General features: G+C 43.9%; 1 protein-coding gene across 1 annotated transcript; it reads left to right on the top strand.

Moving 5' to 3' along the window:
* Positions 1-314: 314 nt before the first annotated feature.
* LOC123111418 (mRNA turnover protein 4 homolog) lies at positions 315-3,165 on the top strand. The gene is made up of 8 exons (XM_044532213.1): positions 315-510; positions 784-952; positions 1,300-1,390; positions 1,489-1,547; positions 1,647-1,707; positions 2,292-2,382; positions 2,466-2,542; positions 2,882-3,165. Exons 1-8 carry the CDS (start codon positions 483-485, stop codon positions 3,008-3,010), a joined length of 705 nt encoding a protein of 234 aa, XP_044388148.1. The 5' UTR covers positions 315-482; the 3' UTR covers positions 3,011-3,165.
* The last annotated feature ends 18,500 nt before the right edge of the window (positions 3,166-21,665 follow it).

Raw genomic sequence — 21,665 nt, 5'->3', positions numbered from 1 at the left:
AGATATGGGGCTATCATTAGTGGGATTAACTACTACTCAGCTTAGTTTCAATGTTTTTTTTTTGAGAATCATGATGTTAATGTGGAAGCACATAGTTTAGCAAGTTTTCACTTTCTTTAGGTCTGAGATCGTTACATTTGTTTGGCCAATCTCAGGATCAGAACTGTATTCCATACGATGTGGTTTTTGATGCCTAAAGCTCGGTTATACCCCTAAAAGAAACGCGCCATAGAAAATTTGTTCTTAGAGATTAATGGGCCAGGCCAACTGCGAACCAGATAGTCGGGCGTCCAGTAGGCCTGTTGTAGCCCAACCCAAGCCTGTCCTGCGGCCTTCTCCCTTCGTCGAGCGGCGCAACACAAAACAAAAGGCAAGGCAGGACGCGAGAGAGAACCCTCTCAAAACCCTAGAACACTAGGCACAGCCGCCGCCGCCGCTGCTCCCAGGACAGCAGCCAAGGAAGAGGACTCCAAGCCTCCGCCATGCCGAAATCCAAGCGCAATCGCTCAGGTCAGTTCACTCGCTCCGTTCTGCTGCCCTCAATCCCCCCCTCCTGCCTCTACCCGCTTCCTTCTCCGTCTCCTGGATTCGACCAAGTTTTGCTGACCAAACTTGTGTGTTTGGATTAGTTCCAACGACCAGTGGTGTTCATATGGAACCTAAATATGTGCTAAACTGCTAGTCAAGAATTGAAACCCAAGTTTCGGCGAGCAACCATGTCATTTTTCTGTTCTTATTTTGTCATCTCATGCTCAAAATCTCGATGTTTGATGATGGGCGCAGTCACCTTGTCAAAGACCAAGAAGAAGCCGGGGCTAGAGCGTAAGGGCAAGGTGGTCACGGAAATCAAAGACGCCATTGAGCGCCACAGCAGCGCCTATGTCTTCACCTACAACAATATGAGGAATCAGAAGCTCAAGGACCTCAGGGACCAACTCAAGTCCTCTAGCCGGTAGGTTCCACTCTTTATTTATTACTACTACTAGTTATCTCTTATGCTGTGTTCAAGTCCTCTATCCAAGAGCAATTCAGAACATGGTTGGTTTTGAATCATTTCCTTCACAACAATGACATGTCTGCAAATGCTTTTTGGCTTGAATCAACATAATTTGCTTCAGCTCGTTGATGCATGCTGCTTTGTTTTGCTGGACAGTGCCTTGAAACCCTGATAAAGTGATAAGTCACAACTATGGTGCATATAGAACACACACCATGCTAGTTAATGCTAAGCTTTACTGGCAGTTGATGCTGCAAAATTTGTAGACCAATTTTATAACTTGTAAGTATTTTTTTTCTCAGGATATTCCTTGCTGGAAAGAAGGTCATGCAGATAGCATTGGGGCGGTCACCTGCTGATGAAGCTAAGACAGGCCTGCATAAACTCTCCAAGGTGATTCATCCTTTGCCAGTGTTTGGTAGATACTGTTAAGTGTAGTCCACACCATTCTTGTGAGGTTTTTGCTGACAGCTACTTCTCTGTATCTATAGTTCCTTCAAGGTGCTTCTGGATTGTTATTTACCAATCTCCCAAGGGATGATGTCGAGAGGTAGCCCTATCTTATAGTTTTTAGCATTGCACATTGTTGGTAATGCTTGCTTACATACTTGGCGCGGCTCTAGTAACGTTATGATCATAAATCCTGCAGATTATTCCGAGAATTTGAGGTGAATGATTTTGCGAGGACAGGAAGTATTGCTACTCAAACGGTATTACTTTTGCTTTCATGTTCATGGACTCATGGTCAAGCTTTTAGTTTGGTTACACAGTGTTAAGCTTTTAGTAATTCTGGACATGTAATTAGTACTGGTAGGACTCCCTCTGTTCTGATATAGAGAGTACTTATTTTGCAAATCCTGACAGGCCTAAAGGGTGCAATCGTTCCAATCTTACCCCTAATTAAATGTTGGTCTTCCTAAAGCAGACACATGTTATGCTGGCCTTTCTTGCTGCAGATTGTGGGGAGATGGGAAATGTAGAAGTAACTGCATGATAATTCTGGGGATTAAGTTATTGCGCCAGTTTTCCTGACGCCGCATCGGTGCACGCAAAAACTTTGTGACAGCTGGTGTGGGTATTTTTGGTAGAATTGGCGTGAGATTGATGGGATGCCTTATATTAGTAATTGCATGAAAAAAATTACATGCCCTATAACACGGAACAGAGGGAGTATGCCCTGGATAGGGTATAACAATGAGTGGTAGTCGAAAGTTGTGTTATTCTTCTATTAAATAGCGCTTGTGGTTTCTTGTATGAGTTGGCTAGCAAAACTCTGAACTTTATGATGCCTCAGGTTGAGCTAAAGGAAGGTCCTCTGGAACAGTTTTCACATGAAATGGAGCCCTTTCTGCGCAAGCAAGGACTGCCAGTTCGCCTAAACAAAGGTTTGTACTTCCCTTGCACGCAGGTGCTTGAAGCTACCAAGCAAAATGGTTGGAATTAATAAAGTTAACCGTTGTTGGTGCAGGTGTTGTTGAATTGGTTGCAGATCATGTAGTATGTGAAGAAGGAAAGCCCCTTTCACCAGAAGCAGCGCACACTCTGGTATGTATGGGATATTGTGCAGTGTTGCTGACATATATTAGTTAAAAAAAATTAACAAGACAGATACCGATCATGTGCTGTTGTATGGTCAGCCGCGGGAAGCAGCAGTATAGTTTCCCAGTAATAGCACGTTAATTAGCTAGGTTTGGCAGATGGTTCACTTTATACACATAGGCAGATGGTTCACTTTGTACAAAGTTGTATACTTTGTTAGGGTGTTCCAGACTTCTGATACCACATATTTATCCTTCATAGAACTTAAGAACTATGTCTGTGCTTGTTGTGCATGCTGTCGATCTGTTTCTTTTCACTGAGACCCAATTGATTTCCTTGTCGCAGCGCGTGCTTGGGACGAAGATGGCGACGTTCCGACTGTACCTTGTCTGCCGCTGGTCCTCGGACGACTTTGAAGTGTACAAGGAAGGCTTGGCGCACCTGGGAGGTGAGGAAGCTGACGAGTCTTCTTAAGGTTGTTGGATCATGGTGGCGTGCTTGTTGTCTAGCTGTGTTCAGACGGTTTTGTGCCATGCCTTTGTACCCTTAATCCGACAGGAATCTCAAATATATGATCTGACCCAGTTGGGCATATTGTTGAGTGCCAGTATTTTTGCGAGCTACTATTATAGGTTGATCTTCTTCCTTGGCCTCTTCTCCGTTGTACTTGTCTTCTCAGTCATCGTCTTGCATTGATCTTCCATGGAGGAGTCAAGCTCTGGCTCTGGTTCCGGCTCCTGGATCGACTGACATATATCGATGGCAAGACCGGACCAGGAAACAATCATATTGTTTTGGCGAGGAGCAGGCTTACACCAGTGGGGTTCAGCTCTGGGGTATCTTTTGCTCTAGTCTGGGTTGGATTCAGTTTGTTTTCTTAATCGTGGATCACCAACCATCAGGTTGATGATGATCCTTACTTCGTTCAGGTGTTTCATGGAGTGGCATCTCTATGGTGATGTATGGGTCGTGCCTTTTTTGACATTATATCATCTACTCCCTTTGATTCATATTAATTGTCTCTGATTTAATAGAAAGTTATGATGACAATTAGTATGGATCAGAGGGAGTATACTTTCTTAACGAGTACACATAGAGTTTCCTTCCCGCACGTCTAGCATTTTTGGCCATAACGTGATGGCGACGGAGTTGCTCCTGCGTGTACCCTTCATCACGCCGCCGTCAGCGCCTCTCTCTGTCTCTATACCTTTAGATTTGTCACCACCTCTGACTCTGCCGGCGTGGAGCTAGGGAGCCGGCGATCAAGCTGGAGGTCACTGCCCGTCCGGCCGGCGGCATAGACGTCGACCAGGGAGGCGAACGTCCGCCGAACAACACACGTCGAGACACGAGACAAGCAGACAGGCACCCTGTAGGCGCACGCAACGGGGAGGAGCCGGCCGCCGCCACATGACGAGTTGGACGGAATGCGGTCGTCACTGCCGCCCTCGTACGTGTATGCACACCGCGCCATAAGTATGTGATGTGATAGTGAGAGTCGCAGGGACATGGAAGCATCCTTATGGTGGTGCAAAGCTGCACTATGCATGCACGACGACACGGCCGGATAGATTATGTTGTTCTAAAAGAGCCAGTAGACTTTGATGTGTGGCCTGAGATTAATCTGGTGGATTGATTGCTTTCTTCTCTCGTGGTACTAGCAAGTTTTACCTGACGTGCTAGCATTTGACCCTCCTATTGCCATTGGTGATAATTCCTTCCTTCTAACTTGACGTGACCAATTTAGCTGACTACGTACTACGGAAGATATATACTACTCCACTAATATAGGCCGGCGCGGTTCACGCCGCCGCTGGCAATTGTGCATCGCGCGTCGTGTCGTGCGTGCCACTTGTGTGTGTCCCGGTCAGTCCCGGGCATGGATCACCTGGCTTTCAATTGATTGGTCATATACAAGACTGAATATTTCCTCCAACGGATCCGATCTTTGACACTGTGTTTTAATTCCCGTTTTAGTGTATGAGTTTAAGAAAATCATGTCGTCGCCCTTGCGAATACAAAATAAACAATACAATGTGCTTCTCTACGCAAAAAAAACAACAACAACAATGTCCTTCGACAATTCCGTTAAGATGTAGAACGGGGTCAGCCGGATACTATTTGTTTGAGTTGTAATAAATTGAACTATTTGTTCCGCCGTCGCAAAGCAAGAATATTCTGCTAGCCGGATAAACATTTCAGTTGACTTAATCCTAACCACAACACAGACATTTTACTCGTTTAATTAGCTATGTGGCTGCTATACGCATGTTCACGTCTGCTGAATCGTGCGCACCTCACCGCACACGTTGCGTCGGCGCCATTCGTGATGCCCGGGCGCCGGCCGGTCCATGAAAGAGAGAATCCACGATGTGGGTGTGGCCAGCGTTCGTTGACATCGGCGTTGCTCATGTTAATTGCCACATAAAATTATCCTTCTATCATTATCACTAACACCTACGTATTAGCATATATGTATGCTTGCTTGCTTAAATATATTATTAGAGCATCTCAAACAGCCGCCCAATGCGCTGCACGCTAAAATCTGGTCTGCGGCATACGACGCGCCCGCCAGGTTTGGCGCGGCGCGCAGCGCTGGCTTCAGCAGCCGCGCTAAAATGCAGCACGCGCGCAGCTCCAGCAGCGCATGCGAGCAGCCGGCGCATCACATTTGTTGCATTTTGTACACAACACATCCACAAAACAAAGACATGGCATATAGTTTAAATCACAAACATCAATCAACCAAGTTTAAAATAAATAGTTCAATTTATTACAACTCAAACAAATAGTATCTTTCATGAAATATAACAAATAGTTCAACAATACAACATCAAACGCACAAATCATGATGCTCTTTGGCGGCCATTTCAAGCCCACCACTCCTCAATGAGATCCTTCTTGAGTTCATTATACGCTGCCAGACGTCGAATGGCATGATAGGAGGCAACAAAACGGGCCACCCTTTCAGCCCTCCACCGCACTCGCACGGGATGTCCCAAGAGCTCATAGTGAGAGTAGTCTACATCTTGGCCACGCTCATTCTCGATGATCATGTTGTGCATGATCACACAAGCGTGCATTATGTATCAAAGCATCTTCTGATCCCAAAATCTAGCCGGTCCTCTCACAATAGCAAATTGGGCTTGCAAAATCCCAAAAGCTCTCTCCACATCTTTTCTAGCCGCCGCTTTAGCATTGTGGAAATCAAGATATTTCTTACCTTCCGATTTTTTCAACGGCTTCAAAAATGTTTGCCACTTTGGGTTGATGCCATCCGCAAGATAGTAGCCATGGTTGTATGTACGACCATTAGCTACAAACTGCACCGGTGGCAGTTCACCATCTGCAATCTTACTCATCAGTGGTGACCGGTTGACAACGTTGATGTCATTCAAAGATCCAGGCATTCCAAAATAAATATACCAAATCCAAGTCTCTTGATCGGCCACCGCTTCAAGGATTATAGTGGAACCCTTTTTTTGTCCGTGGAATTGGCCATGCCATGCCTTTGGACAATTCTTCCAACTCCAATGCATGCAATCTATTGAGCCAAGCATACCTGGGAACCTGCGAGCTTTGTTCATCTCCAATAGCCTTGTGACATCTTTAACATTGGGAGTTCTCAAGTACTCCGGACCGAACACTTGCACAATTCCGACTGCGAAGCGCTTGACACACATGATGGCCTGGCTCTCACCCAAGGCCAAGTGATCATCAACTAGATCAGCGGGGATACCGTATGACAATATACGCAAAGCGGTTGTCACCTTCTAAAAGGTACTATGCCCGAGCTCTCCGGCGACATTCCTCCTCTGCTGAAAAAACCGGTCATAGCTTGCTAGTTTCTCTGCAATGCGTCTGAACAACTCGGTGCTCATCCTAGGCGACGAAAGTACGACTCGGGGTATGTGGGATTCTCCACAAAATAGTGCCTCATCAATATGTTGTGGGCATCAATCCTATCCCTCCAAATTTTCTGCCGACCCATAACCGAACCACCGTGCTTCGGTTTTTTATTGATGTGCATAGCTAGGATCATTGCAAGATCCTCCTCCTCTTCCATATCAAATTCTTCCTCGAAAGAATCATACGACGAACTCATCTAAAATGTTCAAAACTAGGCTATAAAACAACATGCACCAAATTTCATGTAAAAATGTGGAAGTTGGAAGCAATACATACCTTGTGGGCCTTTTGTCGAACACCTTGCGGGCGCCAAGCGGCGGTGAGCTGCCGGGCGCTGTTCATCGGAGGACTGCCGCGCGCGACGGGCGGCGCCTGACTAGAGAGACAGGGAGGAAGCCGCAACCGCGTGGGAAGAGATCGGGGAAGCGCCGGAACGGTCGCCAGAAAAAAGGGGTGGCGCGGGTGGCGGCGGCGGCGCAGCTGGATGGGTAGGTGGAGTTGCACGCGAGCGCTCGAGAGTCCAGCGCGCGGGAGCGGGCGCAGCAAATAAGCGGCGCGCGATGACATTTCCGCCCGCGCGCTGAATTACATATGCCGCGCGCGCGGTTTTTGCGCGTTCGCTGGAGCGCCCGGAACGGTAGCGCGCGCACTAAAAGCACTACTTTTTCAGCATGGCGCGTATATAGCGCATCTGTTGGAGATGCTCTCAGCTTTTATATATCATGCATAGGTAGCACACAAGTCAAGCTAAACAAACTCTGGTCAAGTTTGACCCTCGGTTAAGCCTATGCCCTTTATCGAAGGCCCCCGGCGGTTCCTATGTAGCTATATGCTCAGCCTCACGAATATTCACAAACGGTCTACGAAGCACATCATCAAGGGAAAAGGCATTGCACTCAGGCCGGAGCTAGCACCGACGCCGACGGCTACGGCTGCCCCTGTAAGGCTATCTGAGCAGGCCAAGGCTTGGGAGAAACCACCAGAAGGGAAGGTGAAGCTGAATGCGGATGATGCTTTTTTGGAATCCACTGGAGCGGCAAGGGCTGGTATGATCTTGTGGGATGCGCAAGGACAAATCGTGTTCTCCTCGTGTTGCTCCTTGCGAAGTTGTGGTTCTGCACTAGAAGACGAGTTGTGTACCGGCCTGGAGCCAGCTGGATGTGTTGGTGGAGACTCGGGACATCTGTGTGCCGATATATTAAGATAGGAAGAAAGTTGCATTTACAAGTTTGAGGTTGTGAGCCACAAGACGGCAGTTTTTTAGAAGACAGGGAGGCTCCTCCCCGGTTCCATTGCTAGAATGAAACCAATAGTGATAAAGTCTTACAAGCAGCTCACTTAGAGGAGTGGTTCAGCAGGAAGCGAAATAAAGCTAAGCCAAAAGGGCGCTATTAATTTGATACGACCAAGTCGAGCACCCCAGTAAGAGAAGATTTCCAACACAAACTACAGCTACCCACAGGTAAGCTTGAAGGAAGCTTTCCTGGCCTTCATCGGAGGAGTCGTAGTCGCCTGTGGTGACCAGCATGCCGAGAGTGTAAAAATGGGGCTGGACAGCATGGAGTCGCACTCGGTGTCTCTCTTCTTGGCTGGCGAGGCGAGGTAGGGGTCGGCATCAGAGATCTTGAGTTTGTTCCAGGGGTCTGGGCGAGCGGTCAGCCACATGTAAGCATCAGGGGACATCGAATGAGGTTTGCCAGTTGCCTTGTGAAGGCCTCCAGCCTCACCCTGCTCTGTTCTAGGGAGAGAACAGACCAGGATTTGATCATTCGCAGGATCAGCCTCTGCACCTGCTTAATAGAAATCCAGATATTGTTGTTAAAAATAACAGAATTTCTGGTTTTTCAGAGCCCTATAACACTGCAGCACTAACAGTATTTAAAGTAGAATTCTTGTTGTTAGAGACCCAGAATCTAGCTACAGATTCAAAGTTAGTCCCAACATTCGACTAGAACTGGTCTTTGTCAAAAGATCAGACTTGCTTAGCTACTACATATTCAAAGAAAAAGGTGAAAGATGGATTTTGGCTCGACACAAAACACACCGTCAAGCGGCTTGATAATCTGCCTTTTCCTAAGATTATCCCTGGTCATGAGTTTGTTGTTAGCAAGCAACCAAAGGAAAACATGAATTTTAGGGGCAACCCTAAGTTTCTAGACACTAGGAATGGACATAGGCTGGACCCCTCTGAAATTAATCACATGGTACAAGGAACTAGTTGAGTGTTGATCTTTGTTCTCCAGTTGCCAAATAAGAGAATCAATATCATTAGTAAAGGTAATGCTCTCAGCTATCCTAGAGAGTTGATACCATTGTTCCATGAGATTGCTGTCAAGGTTCCTTCTAAAAGTCATTTTTAGCTGATGGCCATCCCAGACCTCACTAATGCATTTAGTTTGTTCATTACAAATGGAGTAGATAGGCCAATATTGGACAACTAGAGGGGAAGTTGAAGGAAATATGACCTAGAGGCAATAATAAAGTTGTTATTTTATATTTCCTTATTCATGACAAATGTTTATTATTCATGCTAGAATTGTATTAACCGGAGACTTGATACATGTGTGGATACATAGATAAAACATTGTCTCCCTAGTAAGCCTCTACTAGACTACCTCGTTAATCAAAGATGGTTAAGTTTCCTAACCTAGACATGTGTTGTCATTTGATGAACGAGATCACATCATTAGAGAATGATGTGATGGACAAGACCCATCCATTAGCTTATCATAATGATCGTTTAGTTTTATTGCTATTGCTTTCTTCATGTCAAATACATATTCCTCCAACTATGAGATTATGCAACTCTCGGATACCGGAAGAATGCCTTGTGTGCTATCAAACATCACAACGTAACTGGGTGATTATAAAGATGCTCTACAGGTATCTCCGAAGGTGTTTGTTGGGTTGGCATAGATCGAGATTAGGATTTGTCACTCCGAGTATCGGAGAGATATCTCTGGGCCCCCTCGGTAATGCACATCATAAGAAGCCTTGCAAGCAAAGTGACTAATGAGTTAGTTGCAGGATGATGCATTACAGAACAAGTAAAGAGACTTGCCGGTAACGAGATTGAACTAGGTATGAAGATACCGATGATCGAATCTCTGGCAAGTAACATACTGATGACAAAGGGAATAACGTATGTTGTTATAACGGTTCGACCGATAAAGTTCTTCGTAGAATATGTGGGAACCAATATGAGCATCCATGTTCCACTATTGGTTATTGACCGGAGAGGTGTCTCGGTCATGTCTACCTTGTTCTCGAACCCGTAGGGTACGCACGCTTAATGTTCGATGACAATTTTGTATTATATGAGTTATGTGATTTGGTGACCGAATGTTGTTCGGAGTCCCGGATGAGATCACGGACATGACGAGGAGTCTCGAAATGGTCGATAGGTAAAGATTGACATATAGGATGACAGTATTCGGACACCGGAAGTGTTCCGGGGTGTATCGGGTACATATCGGAGTACTGTGGGGTTACCGTAACCCTCGGGGGAAGATATGGGCCATATGGGCAATAAGAGGGGAGCACACCAGCCCACAAGGGGTGGCGCGCCCCCCCTTAGGCATGTGGCTGAGTTGGAGAAGGAGGAGAAGGGGTTCGCCCCCCCCCCCTTCCTTCTCTCCTTGCCCCTTACCTTTGCTCTTCGGTAAAAAGAAGGAAGGGGGGAGGCCGAATTGGACTAGGGGCCCAAGTAGGACTCCTCCTACTTGGGCGCTCCCTAGGATGCTCCCCTCCCCCTCCCACCTATATATACATGGGGAGGGGGGCCTAGAACACATACCAACGATTGTTAGCCGTGTGTGGCGCCCCCTCCACAGTTTACGCCTCCGGTCATATTCACGTAGTGCTTAGGTGAAGCCCTACGCGGATAACTTCACCATCACTGTCACCATGCCGTCGTGCTAATGGAACTCATCTACTTCCTCGATGCTTTGCTGGATCAAGAGTTCGAGGGATGTCATCGAGCTGAACGTGTGTAGAACTCGAAGGTGTCGTATGTTTGGTACTTGACCGGTCGGAACGAGAAGAAGTTCGACTACATCAACCGCGTTGGCAAATGCTTCTGCTTTCGGTCTACGAGGGTACGTGGACACACTCTCCCCCTCTTGTTGTTATGCATCTCCTAGATAGATCTTGCATGAGCGTAGGTATTTTTTTATAATTGCATGCTACGTTTCCCAACAGTGGCATCCGAGCCAGGTCTATGCGTAGATGATATGCACGAGTAGAACACAAAGAGTTGTGGGCGGTGATCATCATACTGCTTACCACCAATGTCTTATTTTGATTCAGCGGTATTGTTGGATGAAGCGGCCTGGACCAACCTTACATGACCATGTTCATGAGACCGATTCCACCGACAGACATGCAACTAGTTTTGCATAAAGGTGGCTGGCGGGTGTCTGTTTCTCCAACTTTAGTTGAATCGAATTTGACTGTGGCCGGTCCTTGTTGATGGTTAAAAAAACAAACTTGATAAATCACTGTTGTGGTTTTGTGCCGTAGGTAAGAACGGTTCTTACTAGAAGCCCGTAGCAGCCACGTAAAAATTGCAACAACAAAGTAGAGGACGTCTAACTTGTTTTTGCAGGGCATGTTGTGATGTGATATGGTCAAGACATGATGTGATATACGTTGTTGTATGAGATGATCATGTTTTGTAAAAGTTATCGGCAACTGGCAGGAGCCTTATGGTTGTCGCTTTATTGTATGAACTGCAAACACCATGTACTTGCTTTACTTTATCACTAAGCGGTAACAATAGTTGTAGAAGCAATAGTTGGCGAGACGACCACGACGCTACAATGGAGATCAAGGTGTCAAGCCGGTGACGATGGAGAACATGACGTTGCTTTGGAGATGGAGATCAAAAGCACAAGATAATGATGGCCATATCATGTCACATATTTTGATTGCATGTGATATTTATCTTTATGCATCTTATTTTGCTTAGTACGGCGGTAGCATTATAAGACGAACCCTGAACTAAATTTCAAGGTATAAATGTTCTCCCCGAGTATGCACCATTGCGAAAGTTCTTTGTGCTGAGACACCATGTGATGATCGGCTGTGATAGGCTCTACATTTCACATACAACAGGTGCAAGCCAGTTTTGCACATGCGGAATACTCGGTTAAACTTGACGATCCTAGCATGTACAGACATGGCCTCGGAACATTGGAGACCGTAAGGTCGAACGTGAATCATATAGTAGATATGATCAACATAGAGGTGTTCACCATTGACTACTCCATCTCACGGGATGATCGGACATAGTTTAGTTGATTTGGATCACGTATCATTTAGATGACTTGAGGGATGTCTATCTAAGTGGGAGTTCTTAAATAATATGATTAATTGAACTTATCATGAACTTAGTCCTGATAGTTTTTGCATATGTATGTTGTAGATCAATGGCCCATGCTACCGTTCCCTTGAATTTTAATGCATTCCTAGAGAAAGCTAAGTTGAAAGATGATGGTTCCAACTACACGGACTGGGTTCGTAACTTGAGGATTGTCCTCATTGCTACACAAAAGAATTATGTCCTTGATGCATCACTAGGTGAAAGGCCTGCTGCAGGAGTATATGCTAATGTTATGAACATCTGGCAAGCTCGATCTGATGACTACTCGATAGTTCAGTGTGCCATGCTTTACGGCTTAGAATTGGGACTTCAAAGACGTTTTGAACGTCATGGACCATGTGAGATGTTCCAGGAGTTGAAGTTAATATTTCAAGCAAATGCCCGAGTTGGGAGATATGAAGTCTCCAACAAGTTCTATAGCTGCAAGATGGAGAACAGTTTTGTTAGTGAACACATACTCAGAATGTCTGGATATCATAATCACTTGACTCAGCTGGGAGTTAATATTCCAAATAATTGTGTCATTGACAGAGTTCTCCAATCACTGCCACCAAGCTATAAAGGCTTCATGATGAACTATAATATGCAAGGGATGGAAAAGACTATTCCCGAGCTCTTCGCAATGCTCAAAGCTGCGGAGGTAGAAATCAAGAAGGAGCATCAAGTGTTGATGGTTAACAAGACCACTAGTTTCAAGAAAAATGTCAAAGGAAAGAAGGGGAACTTCAAGAAGAATGGCAAGCAAGTTGCCACTCCTGGGAAGAAGCCCAAAGCTGGACCCAAACTTGAAACTGAGTGCTTCTACTGCAAAGGAACTGGTCACTCGAAGCGGAACTACCCCAAGTATTTGGCGGATAAGAAAGATGGAAAAGTGAACAAAGGTATATTTGATATACATGTTATTGATGCGTACCTTACTAATGCTCGTAGTAGTGCCTGGGTATTTGATACCAGTTTGGTTGCTCATATTTGTAACTCGAAACAGGGACTACGGATTAAGCGAAGATTGGCTAAGGACGAGGTGACGATGCGCGTCGGGAATGGTTCCAAGGTCAATGTGATCGCCATCGGCACGCTACCTCTACATCTACCTTCGGGATTAGTTTTAGACCTGAATAATTGTTATTTGGTGCCAGTGTTGAGCATCAACATTATATCTGGATCTTGTTTAGTGCGAGATGGTTATTCATTTAAATCAGAGAATAATGGTTGTTCTATTTGTATGAGTAATATCTTTTATGGTCATGCACCCTTGAAGAGTGGTCTATTTCTGTTGAATCTCGATTGTGGTGATACACATATTCATAATATTGATGCCAAAAGACGCAAAGTTGGTAATGATAGTGCAACATATTCGTGGCACTACCGTTTAGGTCATATTGGTGTAAAGCGCATGAAGAAACTCCATGCAGATGGACTTTGGAATCACTTGATTATGAATCATTTGATACTTGCAAACCATGCCTCATGGGTAAGATGACCAAAACTCCGTTCTCCGGACAATGGAGCGAGCCAATGACTTATTAGAAATAATACATACAGATGTATGCGGTCCGATGAGTGTTGAGGCTCGCGGCGGGTATCGTTATTTTCTGACATTCACAGATGATTTGAGCAGATATGGGTATATCTACTTAATGAAACACAAATCTGAAACATCTGAAAAGTTCAAAGAATTTCAGAGTGAAGTGGAGAATTATCGTAACAAGAAAATAAAGTTTCTATGATCTGATCGAAGAGGTGAATATTTGAGTTACGAGTTTGGCCTTCATTTCAAACAATGTGGAATAGTTTCACAACTCAAGCCACCTAGAACACCACAACATAATGGTGTGTATGAACGTCGTAACCGTACTTTATTATATATGGTGTGATCTATGATGTCTCTTACCGATTTACCACTATCGTTTTGGGGTTATGCATTAGAGACAGCTGCATTCACGTTAAATAGGGCACCGTCAAAATCCGTTGAGACGACACCATATGAACTGTGTGGTTTGGCAATAAACCTAAGTTGTTGTTTGTTAAAGTTTGGGGATGTGATGCTTATGTCAAAAGGCTTCAGCTTGATAAGCTCGAACCCAAATCGGAGTAGTGCGTCTTCATAGGATACCCTAAAGAAACAATTGGGTACACCTTCTGCCATAGATCCGAAGGCAAGATCTTTGTTGCCAAGAATGGAACATTTCTAGAGAAGGAGTTTCTCTCGAAAGAAGTGAGTGGGAGGAAAGTAGAACTTGATGAGGTAATTGTACCTTCTCTCAATTTGGAAAGTAGCTCATCCAAGAAATCCGTTCACGTGATGCCTACACCAACTAGAGAGGAAGCTAATGATAATGATCATGAAACTTCAGATCAAGTTACTACTGAACCTCGTAGGTCAACCAGAGTAGGATCCTCACCAGAGTAGTATGGCAATCCTGTTCTGGAAGTCATATTACTTGACCATGATGAACCTACGAACTATGAATAAGCTATGATGAGACCAGATTCCAATAAATGGCTTGAGGCCATGAAATCTGAGATACGGTCCATGTATGAGAACAAAGTATGGACTTTGGTGGATTTGCCCGACGATCGGCGACCCATAGAGAATAAATGGATCTTCAAGAAGAAGATAGACGCTGATGGTAATGCTACTGTCTATAAAGCTCAACTTCCGCAAAAGGTTTTCGACAAGTTCAAGCAGTTGACTACGATGAGACTTTATCACCCGTAGCGATGCTTAAGTCTATCCGAATCATCTTAGCAATTGCCGCATTTTATGATTATGAAATCTGGCAAATGGACGTCAAAACTGCATTCCTTAATGGATTTCTTAAAGAAGAGTTGTATATGATGCAACCAGAAGGTTTTGTCGATCCTAAAGGTGCTAACAAAGTGTGCAAGCTCCATCGATCCATTTATGGACTGGTGCAAGCATCTCGGAGTTGGAATATACACTTTGATGAGGTGATTAAAGCATATGGTTTTATACAGACTTTCGGAGAAGCCCGTATTTACAAGAAAGTGAGTGGGAGCTCTGTAGCATTTCTAATATTATATGTGGATGATATATTGTTGATTGGAAATGATATAGAATTTCTGGATAGCATAAAAGGATACTTGAATAAAAGTTTTCCAATGAAAGACCTCGGTGAAGCTGCTTATATATTAGGCATCATGATCTATAGATATAGATCAAGACGCTTAATAGGACTTTCACAAAGCACATACCATGATAAAGTTTTGAAGAAGTTCAAAATGGATCTGTCAAAGAAAGGGTTCTTGTCTATGTTACAAGGTGTGAAGTTGAGTCAAACTCAATGCCCGACCACTACAGAAGATAGAGAGAAAATGAAAGGCATTCCCTATGCCTCAGCCATAGATTCTATCATGTATGCTATGCTATGTACCAGACCTGATGTGTGCCTTGCTATAAGTTTAGTAGAGAGGTACCAAAGTAATCTAGGAGTGGATCACTGGACAACGGTCAAGAACATCTTGAAGTACTTGAAAAGGACCAAGGATATGTTTCTTGTTTATGAAGGTGACAAAGATCTTGTCGTAAATGGTTACGTTGATGCTATCTTTAACACTGATCTGGATTACTCTAAGTCACAAACTGGATATGTATTTATATTGAATGGTGGAGCTGTCAGTTGGTGCAGTTCCAAGCAGAGCGTCGTGGCGCGATCTACGTGTGAAGCGGAGTACATAGCTACTTCAAAAGCAGCAAATGAAGGAGTCTGGATGAAGGAGTTCATATCTGATCTAGGTGTAATACCTAGTGCATCGGGTCCAATAAAAATCTTTTGTGACAAAACTGGAGCAATTGCCTTAGCGAAGGAATCCAGATTTCACAAAAAGACCAAACACATCAAGAGACGCTTCAACTCCATCCACGATCTAGTCAAGGAGGGAGACATAGAGATTTGCAAAATACATATGGATCTGAATGTAGCAGACCCGTTGACTAAGCCTCTTCCACGAGAAAAAACATGATCAACACTAAGAGTCCATGGGTGTTAGAATCATTACTATGTAATCTAGATTATTGACTCTAGTGCAAGTGGGAGACTGAATAAAATATGCCCTAGAGGCAATAAAGTTGTTATTTTATATTTCCTTATTCATGATAAATGTTTATTATTCATGCTAGAATTGTATTAACCGGAAACTTGATACATGTGTGGATACATAGATAAAACACCATGTCCTTAGTAAGCCTCTACTAGACTAGCTCGTTTGGTTAAGTTTCCTAACCATAGAAATGTGTTGTCATTTGATGAACAGGATCGCATCATTAGAAAATGATGTGATGGACAAGACCCATCTGTTAGCTTAGCATAATGATCGTTCAGTTTTATTGCTATTGCTTTCTTCATGTCAAATACATATTCCTCCAACTATGAGATTGTCCTAGATACTAGAGGAATGCCTTGTGTGCTATCAAACATCACAACGTAACTGGGTGATTATAAAGTTTCTCTACAGGTATCTCTGAAGGTGTTTGTTGGGTTGGCATAGATCAAGATTAGGATTTGTCACTCCGAGTATCGGAGAGGTATCTCTGGGCCCTCTTGATAATGCACATCATAAGAAGCCTTGCAAGCAAAGTGACTAATGAGTTAGTTTCAGGAAGATGCATTACGGAACGAGTAAAGAGACTTTCCGGTAATGAGATTGAACATGGTATGAAGATACCAACGATCGAATCTCGGGAAAGTAACATACTGATGACAAGGGAATAACATATGTTGTCATAACAGTTCAACCGATAAAGATCTTCGTAGAATATGTGTGAACCAATATGAGCATCCAGGTTCCGCTATTGGTTATTGACTGGAGGGGTGTCTCAGTCATGTCTACATAGTTCTCGAACCCGTAGGGTCCGCACGCTTAATGTTTGATGATAATTTTGTAATATATGAGTTATGTAATTTGGTGACCGAATGTTGTTCTGAGTCCCGGATGAGATCAGGGACATGACGAGGAGTATCGAAATGGTCGAGAGGTAAAGATTGATGTATAGGATGATAGTATTCGGACACCGGAAGTGTTCCGGGGTGTATCGGGTACATATCGGAGTGCAGGGGGGTTACCGGAACCCCTGGGGGGAAGATAAGGGCCATATGGGCCATAAGAGGGGAGCACACCAGCCCACAAGGGGTAGCATGCCCCCCCTAGGCATGTGGTCGAATTGGAGAAGGAGGAGAAGGGGTTCGCCCCCCCCCCCCTTCCTTCTCTCCTCCCCCTTCCCTTTTCTCTTCGGTAAAAAGAAGGAATGGGGGAGGCCGAATTGGACTAGGGGCCCAAATAGGATTCCTCCTACTTGGGCGCGCCCTAGGCTGCTCCCCTCCCCCTCCCACCTATATATACATGGGGAGGGGGCGCCTAGAACACACACCAATGATTGTTAGCCGTGTGCGGCGCCCCCCTCCACAGTTTACGCCTTCGGTCATATTGACGTAGTGCTTAGGCGATGCCCTGCACGGATAACTTCAGCATCACTGTCACGATGCCATTGTGATGACAGAACTCATCCACTTCCTCGACGCTCTGCTGGATCAAGAGTTCAAGGGACATCATCGAGTTGAACGTGTGCAGAACTAGGAGGTGTCGTACGTTCGATACTTGATCGATCGGAACAAGAAGAAGTTCGACTACATCAACCGTGTTGGCAAATGCTTCCACTTTCGGTCTACGAGGGTACGTGGACACACTCTCCCCCTCTCGTTGCTATGCATCTCCTAGATAGATCTTCGTGAGCATAGGATTTTTTTTTAAATTGCATGCTACGTTTCCCAACAGAAGTACCAAACCAGGTGTCTTCCCAAAACCTGATGTTATGCCCATTACCCACTTTCCATCCATGTCCAAATTTCAAGGCTTGAAAAATGGATTTCACCCCTTTCCAAAAACTGGAAGTTTTGGGGGTAGTGCTTGGGGCAAAGAGATTGGGCTTCCCAGTCATGTATTTATGATCAATGATTAATATCCAAGGTTTGCCCTCACCCTCAGAGTACCTTTTCACCCAAGAGCCTAGTAGGCGCAAATCTTTATCTTGTAGGTTTGGGATGCCTAGACCTCCAAACTCTTTTTTCATGCACACCAGATTCCAGTTAGCTAGGTGAAGTTTTATGTGCCCTTCAAAATCATTCCACAAGCAATTGTCCATATGGGAGTTAATCAGTTCCACAACCCACTTTGGAGTTTGAAGAAGGATAGTAAATAATAGGAATACTAGCAAGGCAAGCTTGGATGAGAACTAGCCTTCCTTTGCAGGAGAAAAGTTTCCCCCTCCACCCAGCAATCCTCTTTAGGGTTTTGTCAATGAGTGGATATATATCCTCTCTCCTTAATTTGTCATGATGAAGGGGAATCCTAGGTATTTAATGGGAAAAGAATCCCCACTGTATTCTAAAATAGAGAGGAAATTCTAAAATTCAGGGCCTTCAATGTTGATTGGGATGAGTTCACTTTTACTATAGTTGACTGTCATCCCAGAGACCTGTTCAAAGCAGGCCAAGACTATTTTAAGGTTCTTGGTGTGAGAAATATTACTATTAAGGAAAAGGATGCTATCATCTGCATATTGTAAACAGATGATTCCACCAGGGGAAACCTCTGTGCATAGGCGAGAGATCAGATCATGACCTGCTGCCTTAGCTAACATTTTGGTGAGCACATCCGCTACCAAATTTAAAAGGAGAGGATAGATAGGATCACCCTGTCTGAGGCCTTTCCCAGCAAGAAAGAAGTCACTTTCTACATTATTCATTTTGACTCCAACAGAGCCATCATGAGTAAGTTGATGGACCCAATATAACCATTTGTCTCCAAAGCCCCTCTTCTTAAGGAGGTTGGCTAAGAAGTCTAGGTCTACTTTATCAAAAGGCTTTTTCATAGTCCGGCTTCAAAACAAGCCCCTGTGTTTACTAGAGTGTACAGAGTGGACTACTTCATGAGCAGTAACCACACTCTCCAGAATATACCTGCCTTTTAAGAAGGCAAACTGATTACTAACAATCGGTCTTTGCAGAATATTAGCTAGGCTATTAGTTAGCACTTTAGAAAAGATTTTGAAACTACAGTTAATCAGGCTAATAAGTATGAATTTTTTCATGGATGTAGCATCAGGTTCCTTAGGGATTAAGGTAAGCATAGAAAAGTTCAATCTATAGATATCTAGTGTGCCTTTGTGGAATTCCTCAAACATGGCCAAAATATCATGTTTAATCAAATCGCAGAAGTGCTGGAAAGCAAAAAATGGATCCCATCTGGGTAAGATTCAAACACAGCTTTTTTGACCTCCTCTTCAGTAAAAGGTGATTCTAGACAGTCATTTTCAGCTTGAGTAACTCTATCATCAACAGAGAAAAAGTCTTCTTTAAGTTTGAAACCACTACTAGGTTCCTTTTTGCAAAGATCCTTGTATAAGTCACTGGCTACAATCAGCATGTCTTTAATGTCAGTGACTGGCTCATTAGGGTTATCATGGGAGTGGATTAGAGTTTTCCTCCTCTGGTTAGCCACTGCTTGAAAGTAAGCAGTGTTTCTATCCCCCTCTTTGATCTCTGTGTCTCTGGTTCTTTGTTTGGCTTTTGTTTCCTCTTGAAGCCAGATTTTCTGCAGCTCATCATGGATGAATTTCATCCTGGTGAACTCAGAATCAGGGAGGTCAGAGGTTTCGGCCTTGATGTCTAGCACATCAAATTCCTCTATAAGAATTCTCTTGTATATATCCCCTAAGATTGGCTTCCTCATTGGAGCTCCACCCCTTGGTGACTCTCCTAAGCTTTCTAATTTTTCCCTAACAATCTTCTAAAGGGGAGCCAGAATTGGTGTACTCAGTCCAAATCTTATGGACCAGGTCATCAAAATCTGATCTTAAAAGCCACCACTTTTCAAATTTAAAACTACTTTTCTTAGGTTGAGTACCAGAATCCCAAAGTAAAGGGGTGTGATCACTACCACATATGGGCAGGGCTCTACAAGAATCTAGGGGAAACAGCTTATCTATATCAGTATCAGATAAAAGCCTGTCTATGGTGGACATAATAATGTCCACCTGATTATTTGCCCAGGTAAACTTCCTACTTGAGAGCTTAATTTCTAAGAGCCCCCAGATTTCTATCCAAGCATTAAAGCTGGTACTCCATCTATGATTAATAGCTCCGTTACTTTTGTCACTGGTTTTTCTAACTAAGTTGTAGTCACCACCAATTAGAGTGGGGACATGGTTATCAACGAACATAGAATGCAACTCTGAAATAAAGGCCTCTTTTCCATCGTCATAAGGAAAGCCATAAATAGTCACCACTCTAAAAATTGGATCCTTAGATCCGAGCTTCAGAAGGCAGCTCGCAGAAAAGTCTAGATGTGACCAGGAAATTACTTCAAAGACTTCTAAATCGAACCCGATCAGGATGCCTCCAGTAGAGCCTTTCGATGGAAGGTGATGCCACTCGAATCTCTAACCCCTACTAGTGATTTTAAGTAAGAGGTGTGAAGATCCTCTTTCTTAGTTTCCTGGAAACCTAGGATAGTCGCATGGGTTTTGTTAATAGTATCAATAATCAGAGGCTTCCTAGCAGGGGCATTAATGCCCCTTACATTCCAAAAAAGTGCATTCACTGAATCACCACCATTTTGGGGTGTTTGCCACGTGGGAATGTATCCGGTGCACCGGATGCCATAGGATATTTTAAAAATCTGAAAAAAATTCTACCATGTTAACACAAAATCGATGTATGATGTCACAAAAAATCGTATAAAAATGTGAAATATTTTTTGAGATACAAAAATGACAAATTTGACACCATTGTGATAGTGGGACAAATCTAAAGCCCAAGTTATGTCATGTACTATTTAGTGTTGAATTTGTCATTTTTGTTTTTTCGAGTTATGTTTCGAATTTTAACTTGAAATTTTCTGACAACCTACATCGGTGTTGTGTGAGTGTGCTAAAAAAAATTCAGAATTTTTTGAACATTTTAAAAGAACAATGTGAGTTCGGTGCACCGGTAGCACCACAAGCTCCGGTGCACCAGATATTTTCCCCTTGCCACGCCTGCGCTTACATACTAGAGACCACAACCCTTCATTTGGACTAGAGTGAGGATCTGGGATGGTTTTGTCAGCACAAGCACTACTAGAATTTGTACCAGGAACATGGCCCACAGCCATGTCTTCGTTTAGACCATTCCCATCACCAACTAGACTAAATGATAAAGTACTAGAGTTATGCAGATCAAAATCGACTCCACTTTTAGCAGCAACAGAAAGGAAAGAGGAGTTGTTAAACAGGGAGAAGGGAGTATTAGTTTTACCTTGTTCTTTCTGCACCTCTAAGTTTTGCACCTCCTTGAGTTGTTGAGCTTTCTCAATTATAGTCCTTTTATCCCTAGGTACTCTAGCACTCATTCTGACAGCTTGAACTGGACCCCATTTAGTTGATTTGCCACTCACATCACCAGTCAGCACCAGGAAAACAAGGTCAAACTGATCATTGTCTATTTGAAATTCAGAGTATGCACGGTTTTCTTTCTCCATTTCATCCAGAGCAGTTTCATCATTCAGTTGCTCCTCAAGCTCTTCATCTTCATCCATTAGTTACATTTCTCATTGAACCCAACTGAATCTCCTTGTTCAGAATTCAGCAAGAGCTCTAAAGCCTTGATACTAGGGGAGTATTAGGACTCGGGCAGGTGTGTGTTTAGCTTGGAAGTGGAAGTAGAAACATCTTCCAAAGAGTGTTTGTGCCCAAGAGATTGGGTCCTAGTGTTAGTGTTCCCATTGCCAGTGAGAGAGCCAGTATCAGAGCCAGTTTTGGACCCAGAGTGGGATCTGCCA

This window comes from Triticum aestivum, chromosome 5B (assembly GCF_018294505.1).
Source record: "Triticum aestivum cultivar Chinese Spring chromosome 5B, IWGSC CS RefSeq v2.1, whole genome shotgun sequence".
NCBI lineage: Eukaryota > Viridiplantae > Streptophyta > Magnoliopsida > Poales > Poaceae > Triticum > Triticum aestivum.
Note: the sequence above shows the minus strand (reverse complement) of the source record. Positions and strands in the feature narration are given on the sequence as shown.